The 18,920-nt window shown below is 33.8% G+C and overlaps 1 protein-coding gene and 1 long non-coding RNA gene across 3 annotated transcripts in view; both read right to left on the bottom strand.

Annotated features, from left to right (window-relative positions):
* LOC107618228 (MLP-like protein 43) overlaps positions 1 to 7,583 on the bottom strand; it is an 8,527-nt gene extending 944 nt beyond the window's left edge. The window contains exon 1 of one of the 2 annotated variants that reach the window (XM_016320235.2): positions 7,305 to 7,583. In XM_016320235.2, coding sequence (XP_016175721.1) covers positions 7,305 to 7,497 — 193 coding nt within the window. In that variant the 5' untranslated portion in view covers positions 7,498 to 7,583. Of the gene's footprint in view, positions 1 to 159; positions 451 to 7,304 lie in introns of those variants that run through there. The other variant, XM_016320233.2, reaches the window with a different exon arrangement.
* Positions 1,913 to 4,627, bottom strand: LOC107618230. Its single transcript, XR_001615170.2, has 3 exons — positions 4,364 to 4,627; positions 4,217 to 4,271; positions 1,913 to 2,185 (listed from the first exon to the last, which is right to left on the bottom strand). It is a non-coding gene; the product is annotated as an uncharacterized LOC107618230 (long non-coding RNA).

Genomic DNA, 18,920 nt, shown 5'->3' with positions numbered 1-18,920 from the left:
ATCTTGTATCAATATCTAAGATTAAACAAAAAGTTATTTGTATGCATAGTGAATCTTGACCGTTACTTTGTGAGGGGAAGGGGTTTGGGGTAAAAGATAATTAAAATATAAACCAAGAGGAATTGACTTTGTAACAAGTTAAGGTCCACTTGACATTACCATGAACATAGCTCCACGAAATGATGGATCTCTCAGTACCCCATCCACCTTCATGAATTACAACACTCTGTACTTTATCAGGGCAAACCTTAGCAACATGGTGTGTCTTGTTGCAGAAAACATCATAGAATTCCTTAGCATCTGCCTTAATATGAAACTCTGTTTCTATCTTTTGGACTTGAGATGTTGCCATGTTAAGCAATTAACTCAATTTCACACTTCTCACCGTAACATGCATGCCTATTTATATACACACACATCAATTTTCCAACTTCTCATATAAACTATTTAAGAACTATATACATTGAGATATATTTCACTGTTATGAGATGCCAAATTGATTATTATAGGCACATATCCTCCAATAACTTATATATCACCTTGAGAATTGAGATGCTTCAATATGTATGCATGCACCAGCACCATTGCTTTCTAATTTCGGTACTTTATAAGATGCCATTTTTCTTCACACTATACGAAAAGCTGATGACGATTTTGAAGAGAAATTTAAAAGGTATTTGTTTATCATGTTTAAAATTTTAGTGTCTAATTGTAAAAAATGTTAAATAATTAATATTTAATTTAAAAATATAAAAAGTAATAAATTTTAAATATTTAAAATTTGTTATTAGAAATAAATTTTCAACAAAAATTCAGCACCTAGGCGATAGATACTACATATAATTGACCAATTTAAAATTATTATTGCTCAAAATTTGGTAGGACTTTGAGTGTGCATTTGAGTGAATTTTTTTTACCCAAGTTACATTCATTTTTGTACATTATAATATGATATTATTATATTAAGTTAATCAGTTTTTTTTCCATCTTTAGAAAGGAGTCAAAGGACTATCTCATTAAAAGAGAAAAGATTTAGATGCATATAAGATATATTTTGTTAGACAAAAATGATTCATCTTTAAATTTTTGTTAATAATTTCGTAAATATCCTCATCTTTCATCTTTCATCATCTCCAAACTCAATTCCTAATTCTAACAATATAATTGTCGGTCCCTCCTCCTCGGCCTCTATTCTCCACCCTTCTTTACCACCACAACTCCCTTCCACCACCACCATCCCCTCCAACCCCCTCACCCTCCATTTTCCTTCGACCATCACTAGCTCCAACACCATTCTCGTCACCTCTACAACTCAAGTGCTGCCTGTAAAATAGACTGTAAAACAGATAGTAAAACAATAAATCTCCACATATTCAAATAATCTTCAAACAATCTTAGCAGCAATATCAGAACAATACAGTAGAAACTAGTACTAAACACTGGGTTGATAAATCAATTAATCAATCCAAACAATTTTCAATTTAAACTGAAGAATAACATGAAAGCATGATTAATTATTCGGTGAAAAAAGTTTGGTAACAAAAAAATTTCAGCCATAATTAGTCAAAATTTTCTTTAATTTACTTCATTTATATCACTTAATAATAGTTTTATTTTTTATCCCACTCTCTTATCATTCTACTCATCATATTCTTATCAACTTCACTTATTAATTGTAACATCCTACCACATAGAGCTTTACGCTTAAGCCGTAAAACAGAAGTGGTGTGGTTTACGACCTCTAAAAGATAATATATACATATAATAACAGAAAGGATATAATAAACTAGGAGCCTTAAGGAAAACAGGTGAAACAAAATCGTGAAAATAAAAACGCAATGCTCAAGAAACGGGATTATTTGCGTACTAAGAAACCTAAAAATCGTAGGTATAAGTAAACAGAAAGTGAGATTAGAGTATCAAGGATACAGAACAACTAGCTCCTGACGCAGCATGCGAAGTCAAGGCTGGCCGGAGAATATTTACATATATATATACATGTCCAAAATCCAAATTTACATAAACAAAACCCTATTTCTCCATAAGCCTCTAAGAGGATCAAAAGAACATGTTGTCTGGAGAGGAAACTAAGTACATATATACATAAATATACATAAAAAGGAAACCCAGTAACCACTTTGCTTCAGAAGTCCAGACGCCTAGCGAGGTGCCTCTCAACCTGCATCTGAAAAACAACAACATAGTATGCGATGAGAACCAGAGGTTCTCAGCATGGTAAAGGTGCCACGCATATAAGATATAAGGTCCTGGGAATTCCAGAGGCAATCCTAGAATGCCAACACTCATATGTAAAGCTTAAGGAACAAAAAACAGAAGTCATAAATAGGTGGTCATCTAAAGGTTCTTAACCTAACCAAACTTAACCTATATACTGAACTTTCCCCACCTTTCCTCCGTACTTCTGTCTCCCATGATTTGCACAGACAAACAAGCAAAACAAGGCAAACGTAAGTAGTTCACAAGTAGTACAGATAACAGTTATAACAAATAGCAGGTTATAGTCACATAGGCAATCCCACATAGTTCATAAACAAGCAAATCAGACAATATGCACATGATGCATGCCTGTCCTATGGCTGATAAGTCTCATCTGTCGGTTATCAAGCCAACCCGACAAGTCCGGTTTGCTAAACCCTTGGACTGTCCCTCGTCACGTATCCCCATGAGTCTATGCATAGCTTTTTCTCTTTTATTCATAAATCATACATTCATTTTTACTCAATGGGGGTTACCATTCCCGGAAATTTATACGTGCCCGGTCACCCTTACGACATAAGGTCAACAGAATATCGAGTTTCAACCTGAAATACGTGGTGGCAAGTCATGGTTATGTATCCAGGGAAACTCGTATCTCAGATAACATAAAAATTCATAATCCATATGTTGTTCATAACCATCCATATTTATTTCATAATCATTCGTCATAGCCATGGCATCTTATCGCTCTCATGCATACACATTCTTCTCATATAATTTATCACTTTTAACGTTTTCTTCATCCCCAAGTTATCTCTATTTCCTAACTCCGTTTAATCACTAGGCTCACTACTTATGATTTAAGATTGAAAGAATGAAAATAGAGGTTTAAAAATTTGAAAATTAGGTTTAAAACCCAAAAATCCATATTTGCTGAAATAGGGGCCACGCATATGCGTGGGTCACGCGTACGCGTGGGCGTACGAAAAGACCAGCTCGCGTATGCGTGGACGTGCATCCTGGCCCATTTCGCGTACGCGTATAAAAAGGGTAGTGATGACAGTCCGCGAATAAAGTGCATGCGTACGCGAAAATTCCAAGCCACGCGTACGCATGGGCGTACGTTTCTCCAAAAAATTTAGTGAAGTTAAAAAGCTATAGAGTTCCATATTTCCGACCCAAACTTCCGACGCACATAACTTATTTGTTTTAAATCATTTTTCATCCGTTCTTCGAACAGCTTAAACTTCATAAACCCAATTTTCATTTAAAATAAGTATGAAACCATTTAGGGGTCTGGAAGCTGAGTTATGGCTCGCCGAAGTTGGGCCAAAATCAATATTTTATAAAAACTTTTAAACCTCAATTTCATTAGGCCAATCTCAATCCCAGCATTACATATATAACATTCGCCTCCCAACCTACTAATCATAACACCATAACCACCACGAGTTACCAAATACAACCATTCCTCAAGTTAACAACCATATACATAATCTCTCAACAATATCAACAAGAATCATCAATATAGCACCACCATTTTTTTTACCTATTCACATTACCTCCATGCATCAACCCATCACCTAACAATATAATATCATCATAACTAACAATCATCCAGCAAATAATACTCAATCAATAATAACAATATTATCAAGAATACTAAGCATTTCATGTCATTCAAACGTTCTAACCTACTCTATGGTCATCTAACCTAAGTTTTCACAGGACATTATATATTAAATGCAAAAAACCTAAACCATATCTTGGCCGATTTTCGTGTATTGTCCAAGGCAAAATCACCAAACCAACACAGCCCCAAGGTCCAAAATTCACCAAAACACTAAAATTCCAACGTCCACAATTTCAAGCTCTAACTACTTTTACACAACCTAACACATGTACACAACACATATACACCCAAATTCACATATCCATATATAAAATTCAATACTCATACACCAATTCAATAAATTAACTTAGGGTTAATAATCCTTACCATACCTACGGACAAAACCATCCAAGTCTGATAAGCTCCGCAAGCTAAATCGAACCTAGAATACCAAAATAAATAAAATCTCAACATAGGTATTTATAACTTTCGAAATTAAGGGGGTAGAAGAACTGGAATGATAGAGTGGGTTACCAATAAAATTGTTCCGGTAGATTCGTAGAGCTCGACATGATGAACGCGTGACCGCAAACGGTGCAGCGATCGGAACTCGGAGCAAGAAGTTATGGTGGATTGATTTGTGGCGTTAGGTTGAAAAGCTTTCCCTCTTCTTCCTCAGTTGTGCAGCGTGAATGAAGAGGAAGAAGAGAGGGGAAGCTGGCTTCATTAATGATATGTGGGCTGAGTTAGGCCCATGGGTCCGGTTCAATCGGTTCGGCCTGTTCGACTTAATTTTGGACCAAATTCTTTAAAATTAGTGTCAAAATTCTCGTTTTAATTAACTCTATCCTAATTTAATCATAATATTAATCTATTCTTAATATATAAAAGTAGATACATAAGTTTACCCACATTACTTTTAAAACATCTTTTTCTTTCTACTAATACCATGTCACCAACATCGCTTACTTGGCAAAATATTAGAATCAACCACTCAATTTTTGCCAAATCAACTATTAATTCCAAATCAGCAAAAAAAAAATATACAAAAATTTGTAATCAAATTTGTAAGTAGACATTGAATCCCATATCCATATATTTATTATATCTCACCGTTATAAACAATACAATAAATTTATAACTTCAATAATTAATTTATTAATTTCTATAAATAACTCATTAAATATAATAAACATTCGTATTACAAATTTAATAATAATATTATTAATCATAATAAATTTTACGTTACAAATATTCAAATTACATACTATTATATAAGTCTTTTATCACTATTCCTTCAAATGACATTAAATTTAGCACAAAAAATTTATTTCCAAACCACACAATATCTCAAACTTACTCAATGGAGCATCTTTCTTTGGATAAAATATCACCAAACAAAAAGACAATTAGTTTATCAAAGTTTACGTGGTTCATCTATGGAAAACATTAACACCCACAAATGAAGAAGAGTCTCTTTGCTTAGAAATGATTATATTAGATGAAAAGGTACAAAAGAAATATATTTATTATATTTTTAAATTGAATTTACGAAAAAATACTTTAATTATACTTTTTATATTATTTTATAATACTTTATATATAATTGTATTTTAATATCGTTAAAATTATACTTCTTTTAATATGCTATTCATTATTTTTTTAACTAATTATGAACTATGATTTACTTACACTGCAAGGAATGAAAAGTCTATACTATAAAAAATTTAAAAATAGAAGATACAAATGATTTGTATAGGCCAATTAAAGATATAATGAAAGTAAACTTTTTACTCACAATTGTTGTGAAAGAAATTAAAGATCCAATTTTGAACATTTTTCAAGACTATTAAATTTGCATCACTTGAGACATTGTCTGACAGAGTGGGTCAAAGAAAAATACTAACAGGTAATTTCATTTTATACTATTTCAATTATTCTTATTAAAAATAACTTATTCAAAAACAAATCTACACATTTTTGTTCTTTTTATTGTAGATGTCATTGGAAAACTACATCAAGAGATTAAAAAGAAAGAAAACCATACAAATTCAAGACACATCTTCGAAAGAAAAATATACATGCAAAGATGGAACAAACAATATAATAGAAAGTGCATACAACTCAACAATTCATAAAGAACATGCATTCATAAGAACCTCGACACAAAGAAGAAAGCAACAATTCTAACAATAACCAATAAAGAAAAAAGGAGGACAAGCGCCACATAAGAAGACTAAATCCACTAACTAAAACAAATGCAAAAATCAAATTACTAAATAAAAATGTCACTTTGTACAACTCCAACATCCAAATCTTTTGTACTACAAATTATTTTAAACAAAACACATTTCAAATTTAACTTTAATTTACAATATTTAATTTAATTCTACAAAACATAGCCATTTTTTATATTTATTATATACTATCATTAATTTACCGTCCGCGCATTGCGCGGGTCTCATTATACTTATATTCAATAATTGTAATTAATTCTTGTCCGTTAAGGCATTTATCATAACTTAATAGAGATATAAAACATAAAAATTACCCTTATATATACCTTCTGTTAATTCAATTATGTTCATTAATGAAAACTACCCTTATATATGAAAAATGATTGGGTGTGCTAATGAGAAGGATGTTCTTTACACATTAACAATCCCAACAGTAAGCTCACATACATATAGCAAACACCACTACATTAGCATCAACATCCACATCTAAAAATAAAAGCACAAGTGACATTAAATCACTATCAGTGCCTGCATCACAAATTCATGGAGCAGCAGCTACAGCTCCTCTAAATTAGGAACCCCACCCCTCCTCCAAATAGAATAAAACCCAATGCTAAGTTGTGATAGATTAGTTGTAATAAAGAGGGATTATCCTCTCATTGAATATTCAGATAAAGAACCTTGTGATTTTTGTCATTTTACAAAAACAAAAGAAATTATCTTTTTAATAAGAGTTCTAGCAAATCATTTGAAGCTTTTGATATTGTACATCTAGACATTTGGAGGCCTTTGGCCACAACATCTCATACTCGACATAGATATTTTTTATTGTTATTGGTGACAAAACCATATTTATTTTGCCTATTTTTTATGAAAGTGAAATCTAAAGTTCAAAGTTTAATAAAGAATTTTGTTACTTACATAGAAAATCAGTTTTGAAAGACCATAAAATGTTTCAATTCTGATAATGGGCTTGAATTCATCAATCTCTCTCATTTTTTCACCTCAAAAGTAATTGAATATTAAACTTCTTAAGTAGAAACACCTCAGCAAAATAGTGATGTTGAAAAAAAATACTAACATCTGCTAGAAATGGACGAGCTATACTTTTTCACTCATCAATTTCATACTGTTTTTAGACATATGCCATTACACATGCTATTCATCTTATTAACATAATTCCAAGCTTAATTTTGAGAAATAAATCCCCTTATGAATTAAAGTCCACTTGACATTACCATAAACATAGTTCCATGAAATGATGGATCTCTCGGTGCCCCATCCACCTTCATGAATTACAACACTCTGGACAATATCAGGCCAAACCTTGGCAACTTGGTGTGTCTTGTTGCAGAAAACATCATAGAATTCCTTAGCATCTGCCTTAATAGGAAATTCTGTTTCTATCTTCTGGACTTGAGATGTTGTCATGTTAAGCAATTAACTCAATTTCACACTTCTCATCGTAACATGCATGCCTATTTATATACACACACATTAATTTCCCAACTTCTCATATAAACTATTTAAGAATTATATCTATGGTAGAGAAAGAATTTTATGGTTTTAAGGACTTATTGATAAGATTCTTAATTTGTGGCCAATGTTACAGCCATACAGTATTTATATATGTTTGTAGTGTGGTTTAAAATATTTTCTAATAGCAAACGAGTCCCCTATAATTAAAGTAAGAGGAGTGTTAGGGTCAGCAACTTTTGTGATTTGTATCCATCAAATAGCCATCAATGATGATTTTAATGGTGTGAAATTTGTGTGAGATTGGTGTGAGATTTCATCCAATGGCTTAGTTTTCCTTGTTGGTTACATGCTGGCTAGAATTTGAAAAAGTTGTTAGCCCCTAGATTTTTTATTAATTTGTTGGCCTATATTTTTTATTGATAGCCATGTGTATTGTTATTCAAAATATGAAAGAAAGGTTTTGTGAATTAATATCTTTTTTGTTTAATGTTTTTTTAGTACAACGCCGATAAATATTTTCTTAATTTCTTTTGCTTTGTTATATTTATTTACAAGTAATAATGAAATACATCAGAAGAAACGAGTAAAAATAAGTTAAAATTAAACATTATTTTATATTTTTTTACTAGTTTGAAGAAGAATTATTTATTTTTTCAAATATAACTCGAAGAAAATATGTATAGGCTTTCTTGTTTGAAGAAGAATTATATAAAGCTTTCTTGTTTTTATTTTATAATCTTAAAATTTTTATACTTTTTAATTTTACTAATTTATTTTTAGTTGTCCATGATATCTCCTAATCCGACAGATTAAGGACTAATCTGTCACAAATCTGAGCTCCATTTAAAAATTTATCATTGGCCAATGGATTACTGCATACACAAGGCGAAATTCGAATCCCCAACACTTACTTAATCTCATTTTTTACACTTTAAAAAATACAATTACCTTCAACATTATAGTATTTTCTTGTTATATATTACGTTTTTTTAAATTATATTATATAACCATATATTATATTTTTAATTAAAAACTTATAAGTTATCAAAATAAATTTTTTGCATTTTAATTTTATCGGATTACAATTTTTAAAGATTGTATACACAAATGCAATTTTAACATTATTATGGAAACCGACCGTAACTACGAATTAGGTATACACATAAACCGCTGGAAGAGTATAACAGTTTATGTTCAAATACGTTAAGGAAAAAACTGTGACACCCCTCCAGCGGTTTTTTTACGAAATTCAATTATGCATAAATCGCGATAGAAATATAGTGGTTTATGCTTGAGTATACGCTAGGAGGGAGTCGTGGATTATTCATCCGTTTGTATCATTTGACAAAAGTTTAGAGAGAAGTTAAACTTTGTTTTAGAGAGTGAGAGAGAGAGAGAGAAAATTATGAATTGAGAGGGAAAGGTTCTTAAGGCTATTGGACATTTGGAAGTACTTAGACACGGGATCATGGCGAACGAACGCAGCATGTACTAATTCAACGGCGTTGCACACGTTGCCGGAAGTATCAACGAAGAGATAAGTTTGTTTTGTTTTATGTATTGAATTTTATATAACATAAAATGTAGTATTAGGGTGCAATAGTTAGAATACATAATTTAAGATTTGTAGTTTAGAATTTCAAAGTTAAGACTTAAAATTTAAAGGTAAGATCAAATATTTAAGTAGAATGATTATTCGTTTGTAATTGAGATTTAGGGTTCAAATTTTAAATACAGTATTTAAGGCTTGTAAGGTTATTTTTTAAATATCATATTTGAAAACTAAGATTTAAAATTTAAGACTCAAATTTTAGAAATAAAATCTAACGGTAGTATTTTATTGTTTTAAATTTTAAAATTATAAGTTTTGTAGTTTAATATTTAAAATTTAAGACTTAAATTTTAGAAATGAAACCTAACGGTTGTATTTTATTATTTTAAATTTTATAATGCAGGACTTATGAATTTAAAAGTTGAACCATTTTCGCTTATTCTAAAATACATTTAGATATGTTTCAAAATTTTATGTAAAAGTTCAACATTTTTGTTTTTCTATTTTAATAAAATTAGGTTGAAAAATAATGTTAACTGAACTATATCTAAAATGTTAGTTAAGATTGGATAGATAGGACACTTGTAATTTTTGTTTCCGATTATAATTTATGGTTTAAATTTGTAATGTTGGAATTTCATTTGGTGTGGTTATTTTTCTCACATGCTACTGTCAAGTAGGTGTATTTACAGTATTTGGAGGCAACAGAATATGCTTTTGCATGATAAGATCATACTCTATTTGGAGAGGGTCGGATTGTACCACCTGACTATGCTCAACACGCGGTGGTTCTGGATGGATGAGCCCTTGGTCAGTATGTTCATTGAGAGGTGGCGTTGACGAATGGATTTTTGATGGTTTAGAAATTCACTAATAAAATTTCGTTGTAAAGTATAGTTTCTAAACCAATCACTAATCCTTTCATACAAAAAGTTGTTTGTCACTAAAACAAACCCCTAAAATTAATAACCGAAGTATTCAAACCTCGGGTCGTTCTCCCTAGGAATTACAATAAAGTGTCTTGTTATTGGTTATGAGTTATTTTGGGGTTTTGGATAAGAAGCATGAAAAGTAAATGGCAATGAAAATAAACTAAAAACTATAAAAGGCTCTTGGAAAGGTGTGAGAACTAGAAGTCCTATCCTAGTTATCCTTCTCAATTGTGATGAGAATTGTTCATTGCTACCACTTAGTTAACCCTTACTAATTAAAGGAAAGTCAAGTGGATGAATTGACTTGAGTCACAAGTCGTAGCCAACTCCCAAGGAAAGACTAGCTTTAGTGTACTCCAAACCAATTAGCAATCTCTCCAATTATCAATCAACAAAGGGATTAGATAACTCAAGTGTCACTAATTACTCTACCTAGGCCAAGAGGAACAAAATCTACACTAAAACTAAAAGAGACATTTCAACAAACACATAAAGTGCAAGAGGAGTAAACATTATTAAATGCAAGAATTAAAGGAATCTACAACTACAAAAACAAGAGATCAATAATAGAAAAGCAAAGAAGACACATTTATTATGAATTACCTCTTATTGAATTGGAAGAATGTAGAAGGAACAATACTAGATCTACAACAAAGTATAAGAACAACATAAAGGAAATTACAACAAAAGAATAGAAGAAGATTGAATGTAGCAACAAAGAATTGAGAGATAGAAGTGGAAGAAAGCAAAGATTAAAACCTAGATCTAAAAACTAAACCTAATTCTAATCCTAATTCTAGAGAGAAGAGAGAGCTTCTCTCTCTAGAAACTAACTCTCACTACTAAACTAAGCTAAAACTAAACTAATGATAACTAACATCTAAAGTATGAAAAGTATCTTCATTCCCCCTTCAATCCTTGGCTTAAATAGCATCAGAAATGAGTTGGATTGGGCCCACAAGGCTTTAGAATTCGCTGGCCACGTTTTGCTTTAAGTGAACCAGGTGGCAGCAACGGCGCGTGCGCGTACTATGCGCGTACGCGTCACCATGCACGGTTCAACCATAGCAAATCTTATATCGTTTCGAAGTCCCGGATGTTAGCTTTCCAACGCAACTAGAACCGCATCATTTGGACCTCTGTAGCTCAAGTTATGGTCGTTTAAGTGCGAAGAGGTCGGCTTGACAGCTTTTGCGATTCCCTCATTTCTTCATGAGTTCTCCATTTTTACATGCTTTTCCTTCATTCCCTTGATCCAATCCTTGCCTCCTAAATCTGAAATCACTTGGCAAACACATCAAGGCATCTAATGGAATCAAAGGTAAATCAAGATTAAACAATTAAGGACCTAAAAAGCATGTTTTCACTCTTAAGCACAATTAAAGGAGAATATGTAAAACCATGCTAATTTATTGAATAAATGTGGATAAAAGGTGATAAAATCCCCTAAATCAAGCACAAGATAAACCCTACAAATGGGGTTTGTAAATTACCACATACAGTGAGTCGTGTCCTATCTCTGGAGCATGTAGAGCTCATTCATGAGAGGACATGAAGGAAATTCAGTGTACGGGGCAAAAATATAAGACCATACTCTCTTCCATAAGGAGCTAAAGGTCAAGCTAGTGACTTTAAAAAAGTGCTTGTTGGGAGGCAACCCAACTTTACTCAACTACAATTATTTTTTCATCTTTCTTTCAGTTGTTAGAGTCATGATTATATGCATCAGTCAAGAGACAAAATTCACAGCAGTAAAAATAAGTTCTAATCTAGCTACCCATTTTTCACCTTTTCACATACTCATGCATTTTCTTTTCATTTCACAACTCATATGCATTGATTTTATTGGACCTTGCCTTGGGGCATTTTGTCCCCTTTTTATTATTTTTTTTCTTCTTTTTTTTCTATTTTTTTTCTTTTCCATATTATTTTTCTTTTCTTTTTCTTTTGTTTTTCTCATTTTTTTTTTCTTTCTATATACAATAGCATCAATGCATAAGGTTTTACATTTGATCAATACATGAGTATGTACCCAATTCCCAATATTTTCAATAACAATACACCACCGGAGTTTCCAATCTCTCCTTCATGCTATGTTCTTCATTTGATTCTCCACATGTAGCCATGAGAGTTCCTTGAGTGTCCAAGCATTGGGAGGCTAATTGATTTGTTACCGCATCCAAGGCGGCCATGAAATTTTGCACATCCCTTTTCATCTCTTCTTGCCCTTGAACAAGAACACCAAGGGTTTCATCCCTTAGAGATTGAATGAAAACAAAATCAAATAAGAAGCAAGAAAATTAAATCCTAAAACTAGCAAGAGCTAACAAAAGCAAACATATTCACACTATTCACATATATACAATAACCAATAACATAACACCATTGTAATTCCTTTTATATACATTTTGACATCCCTTTTATATGCCAAATTCGGGGAGTGCACCATCACGTTGCAAGATGTGGCATACCAGCTGGGGTTGCCCATCGATGGTAAGGATGTATCTGGGTGCCTCACAGATTTTGATAAGCTGATGGATGATGGAAGACCGGCTTGGGAGTGGTTTCAGCAGTTATTTGGCGAGCTTCCACCACCGGATAAAGTAAAGCAGTTTACAGTCCACTTCACATGGTTCCATGAGAGATTCAGGGTGCTGCCGGCCAATGTGACTGAGGATACTGTACGCATATATGTACGTGCGCACATTATGATGCTGCTATCTACTCAATTATTTGGTGACAAGAGTGGAAATTGGGTTCATATACGGTGGTTACCCTTTGTGCCAAGGCTTGACGAGATGGGCACTTATAGTTGGGGTTCGGCTGCGTTGGCATGGCTATATCGATGCATGTGTCTGGTGGTCAACAAAAATGTGACGAACTTGGCAGGCCCCCTCCATCTACTACAGTTTTAGATTTTTTAGGCAGTTTCCTACTCTTAGGCCGCATGGATTCGACGACTTTTCTTTTCTGTTGGCTTCTAGGTATCCATAGATGCACTTAGACTTTCATTATTAGTTTCTAGTTATTAACTATTGAGCTGCCAGATTATATATTCATATAACGTTGTCATTGTCCAGGTGGGCCACTTATTTATCGACATCCGACCACAAGGAGAAAAGAATTATTCAGTGTCGCTTTGCATTAGACCGCTTGGTGGTCAAGATGTAAGTTGTTTGTGTCTGTTTCCAAGTTTCATTACTCGTTCGCCGACATGTTTGGTATATACTGTACTAATAGAAGATTCTATAATCATTTACAGATTGTGTGGGAGCCTTATGTTATACTAGACGTGCTTGCCGTTGTTAATCCAGAGATTCAGCTGAGGAGCACAGTCAGTTATGGCGGGCGGTGACTGATGCGTGAGCATCTTCTCTATCTTTTCCCAGTGAATTTGCATTCAAATTGTTGAGTTTAATCAAAATTTAAATACCTTTTAGCCACTATGGATGCTACTTTGAGTTATGTACAATTCTATTTATTTCAGGTAGCATTCGGATGGATTTGACAGAATTTTGTAGCAGAAAAGGAAGAAAGCGAATGATGCTGTCAACCCCGACCTCCTTGCACTTAACCAGAAATAACTTGAGCTACAAAGGTCCAATTGTCGTTGTTTAAGCGGCATTGGAAAGCTAACTTCCAGGACTTTCCAACGATGTATAATAGTACACAATTCTTCTCCAGCAAACTCTGTCCACTCCACGTTGAACATGGCCCCTACCAAGTTCAGCGTGGACTTGAAAACTCCCAGGGAAGCATACGCCACATCCCACGCTGAACTTGGGAAAAGCCAAGTTCAGCATGGACTCAAAGGGACGCGCATAAAACCACACTGCCTTCTTCACGCTGAACTTGGGAAAAGCCAAGTTCAGTGTGGACCTCAACATCTCAAGTGGTCCCTATATACGCCCAAGAGCTTGCACGAATGATTAAGTAATTTTGATTAAATTTATATTTTATTTTAAAATAGAAAAAGATATTATTTTTGTTTTAGGAAATATATTTTACATTAATTAGGATTAGATATAAAAGGGAAAAGAATCAGTCCTTCGGGCTTCTCTCTTCTCTTCTACCTCATTCCACAATTTACAATTTTTTAGAATCCTTATTTTCTCTTTGAACCATGAGCAACTAAACCTCCACTGTTAAGGTTAGGAGCTCTGTCTATTATATGGATTGATACTATTATTTTTCTATTTTAATTCATGTACTGATTTATATTTCAAGAATTATTTTCGTTCTTTATTTTATGAATTTGGGTGGAACGGAAGTATGACCATTTTTCTAATTGAGTTCTTGTATAACTTGGAAAAACTCTTTACTTGAACAACAGTTTGAAAACATATTCTCCTAAACTTCTAATTATCTAGACTTAACGGGATACGTGACATATAATCCTCTTATATTTGGGTAATTAGGGTTTTTGTGGCACATAAACTAGAATTGAACTTCACCCTCTAATTGGAATTAATTGACCAAGGAATTGGCGGTTGATGAATTTTAGAGGAGACTAAAAAAGTCTAAGGAATTAGGGTTTAGTCACATATAGTTGCCATGAATTAAATCTTGCATGATTAAAATAGTTAGTAAGAAAAGTGGATCCAGAAAATAGATAACTCTGAAGTCTTAACTTTTTCTCCATATATTATTCACTACTTGTTTATTGCTTGCTTTCTAATATTCTGAATTTACTGTTAATGTTTTAATTTTGAACCTTTAAACACTCTTTTCTGTTTGTCTAACTAAGTAAATCACTCAATCATTATTGCTTAGTTCATCAATCCTCGTGGGATCGACCCTCACTCACCTGAGATATTACTTGGTACGACCCGGTGCACTTGCCGATTAGTTTGTGGTTAAAAATTCCGCACCAAGTTTTTGACACTGTTGCCGGAAATTGACTGTGATTAACAACTATTAGTTATTTAATTTCTTAAATTAGATAATTTTTACTTTAGTTAAAATTTTTTTTAGCATTATTCATTTTCAATTTTTAATTGTTCTTTTTTCTTTAATCTCGTTCACCTCCTCCCCCACCCCGTTTTCTTTTTATTTATTTTTTAATTTCGCTTCCTTTTTTTATTTTTTATTTCACTTTCGTATTGTTTCTTTCATTATTTTTTTATTTTATTAGTTTTATTTAATCCATTTTTTATTTCTTTTCAAACTTTCTTTCGTTCTTTTTTTTTTATTTATTTACTTTATTTATTTCATTTTTGTTTTCTTTCTTTATATTCATTTTTTTATTATTTTTATTTTTCTCTTTATATATTCATTTTTTTTATTTTTTTATTTTATTAGTCTTATTTAAATTTTAGCTTTAACTCTTGAATTTTTGCTCAATTATTTTTTTTATTTTCTGAAATTAAGTTTGGTGTCTACTAGTAATTTTATTTTAATTTACCTATTTATATTTTTTTATAAAAAAAACTATTTTGAAGGTTTTAATTTGTTTTTATTTAGTTGCTTTATTTTATTTCTTTTACACAGGTTATCTCATTGGGAATTCTCTGCACTCTGACGTAAAGATTTTCACTTTCTTTTGTTTTCTGTCTGTTTATGAGCAGGAACAGAGATAAGGAACCTCTTTTAGACCTTGATCCTGAACCTGAAAGGACTTTCAGGCGGCGTTTGCAACAAGCAAGACTGTACAAGGCTGCAGAATCTACTATGGATCATAATAATGCTGTTAATGCCAATGTGGCAAATCCAGCTGGGAATGAGCAACCTAGAAGAGTGCTTGGCTCTTATACTGCTCCTAATGCAGATATCTTTATGGAAAAAGCATTGTGGTGCCTCCTATAGCTGCAAACAATTTTGAATTGAAGCCTCAGTTTGTCACTCTTTTGCAACAAAATTGTCAGCATCATGGACTTCCTCATGAAGACTCAAATCAATTTATCTCTAATTTTCTGCAGATTTGTGATACTGTGAAGACCAATGGAGTGAATCCTGAGGTGTATAAACTCATGCTCTTCCCATTTGCTGTGAGGGATAGAGCAAAGCTATGGTTAGATTCTCAACCCAAGCAGAGTCTGGATACTTGGGACAAGGTTGTCACTGGCTTTCTGACTAAATTTTTCCCACCTCAAAAGTTGACTAAGCTAAGGGTGGAGGTTCAGACTTTCAAACAGAAAGATGGTGAGACCCTTTATGAAGCTTGGGAGAGATTCAAGCTACTTACTAGGCAGTGCCCTTCAGACATGTTCTCTAGATGGACTAAGCTGGATATCTTTTATGAGGGCTTATGTGAAATGTCCAAGATGCACTTAGATAATTCTGTAGGTGGTTCTTTGCACATGAAGAAGACACCAAAGGAAACTATTGAGCTTATTGAGTTGGTTGCTAACAGCCAATACTTATATTCTTCCAACAGGAATCCCTTGTACTCTGAAACCTCTCAGAAGAGAGGCATGTTGGAAGTGGAAGCTGTTAATGATCTTCTTGCTCAGAACAAGCTTATGTCTCAATAAATAAATCTACTTATTCAACAGTTGAGTGGAATGCAAGTTTCAGTTGTCAACACCTAAAATCCACCTCAAGAGGTCCCTTATGACATGACAGGTAACTTTATGCAAAATGAAAATTATGATTATGCTCAATCTTCTTCTGAATAGGTCAATTACATGGGGAGTGCTCCTAGAAATCTCAATAATGATCCATATTCTAAGACCTACAATCAGAGGTGGAGAAATCACCCAAATTTTGGGTGGAGAGAGCAACATCAGAGGCACAAAATTTTAATAATAATTCTCAGTGTGGTTTTCAACAGAATAATTTTAATAACCACCAGTTTCAGTCATCTCAGCAAGCAACTTATCAGCCCCAGCAGAACAATGATTTGGAAGCAATATTGGCAAGTTTTAGACAGAAAACCAGAGCATCAATCAAGAACTTGGAGATTCAGATGGGTCAATTAGTCACAAAAGTTAATGAAATTGATCAGAGGACCACTAATAGCCTTCCTGGTAGCACAATTCCAAATCCAAGAGAGGAATGCAAGACTATTACCTTGATAAGTGGACAAGTGGCAAGTACAGAAACACAAGTCAATGAGGAGCCAGTTGAGAAAGAAGCTCTAGAGGAGAAGAAGGAAGAAGTAGAGCACGTCCCTCCAAAGCGTGCGGACAACCCATTCCCAGACTCTCTTGACACTTATCCTACATTGCCAAAGGCTCCTGAGTACAAGCCTAAAATGCCATATCCTCAGAGACTTCAAAAGGAGATCAAGGACAAGCAGTTTTCAAAGTTCTTGGAAGTCTTTAGAAAGTTGCAAATCAATATTCCTTTTGCTGAGATTTTGGAGCAAATGCCTCTCTATGTCAAATTCATAAAGGAGTTGTTGTCAAAGAAGAAGCCCTTAAAGAGAGATGAGACAGTGGTCCTGACTAAGGAATGTAGTGCCATCATTCAGAATAACTTGCCAAGGAAGATGTCAGATCCAGGAAGCTTTCAAATTCCATGCACCATTGGGAGCACAACCTTTGAAAAAGCGTTATGTGATCTGGGAGCAAGCATCAATTTAATGCCCTTGTCTGTGATGAAGAAGCTACAAATCCAAGAGGCACAACCCACAAGGATAGCATTACAGATGGCAGATAAATCTATAAAGCCTGCATACGGATTAGTGGAGAATATCTTGGTCAAAGTGGGTAAGTTATTTCTCCCAGCAGATTTTGTGATTCTTGACACAGGGGAGGATGAGAATGCCTCTATAATTCTAGGAAGACCATTCCTAGCCACTGGAAGAGCTCTGATTGATGTGGAAGAAGGTGAATTAGTGCTTAGAGTGCATAATGAGCAACTAGTCTTTTATGTCTTCAAAGATATACATTCAGCAAGTGAAGAAGAGAGGTGCATGCAGACTGAGCTTATTGATCCAAACCTTCAAGAACCCCCTGATGATGCATAGCAGAATTTACAGCTCAAACCTCCTGTGGTGACAACCAATAAAATTCCTCCTGATATCAAACCTAAGTTTGGTGTTGGAAATGCATCATCCACCAAGGCGGAGGTTCCCAAAAAGGAGAAAGTACCTAGGGGATGGAGAAACAAAAAGATTTCTACTGAAGACTTCTCCCCAGGAATGAAGGTGGTGTTGACTAACAATCCAGTGTTCACTTATACAGTAAATAGAATCCTCTCTCTGGAGCATATTAAGCTACTTTATGGGGACACAGGGAGAAGAATCACAGTGAGAGGTGAAGAGCTGAGCCCCTATGATCCTCCTCCTTAGAGGAAATGACCGTCAAGCTAGTGACGGTAAAGAAGCGCTTGTCGGGAGGCAACCCGATAATTTCGTATCCTTTGTTATTTTTCCGTTGCGTTGATTATATTATTTGTTTAATTTTTATTGAGTTTTTACTATTTTTTCCTTGTTTTACGTGTGTTTTGATCATGCAGAAATTTTTAGAACAGGAACCGGACATTTAAAAAAATTTTTACTCACTCTAGAGAAGGTTGATTCTGTCAGCTCCACGCTAAACTTGGGATTTTCCAAGTTCAACGTGAAGTATGCGTACAAACTACGCGAGAGGCACTGCTAGGTCCATGCTGAACTTGAGATTTTCCAAGTTCAGCCTGGTAAATGACGTCACAAGAGTGTAATTGAGTCAAGACCCACGCTGAACTTGAAAAATCCCAAGTTCAGCGTGGTGAAGGACGTACAAAGGGGACGCATCAAAACCAAGCAAAAGTTGACGCCGAACTTGATCCGTTGCAAGTTCCGCGTGGGAGCCTTTTCTTTTACTCCAAGTTGGGCGCTCCATTGTCAAAGTTAGGCGCCAGCTTCCATAATTCAGAACCATATCAATTAAAATCACAAGAGATCATATCAATAACTCGGTCCCCACACCCATGCCTCATATCAAATTCCATCCCAATTTTTGTTT

The sequence above is a fragment of the Arachis ipaensis genome, chromosome B09 (genome assembly GCF_000816755.2).
Source record: "Arachis ipaensis cultivar K30076 chromosome B09, Araip1.1, whole genome shotgun sequence".
NCBI classification, from domain to species: Eukaryota; Viridiplantae; Streptophyta; class Magnoliopsida; order Fabales; family Fabaceae; genus Arachis; species Arachis ipaensis.
Note: the sequence above shows the minus strand (reverse complement) of the source record. Positions and strands in the feature narration are given on the sequence as shown.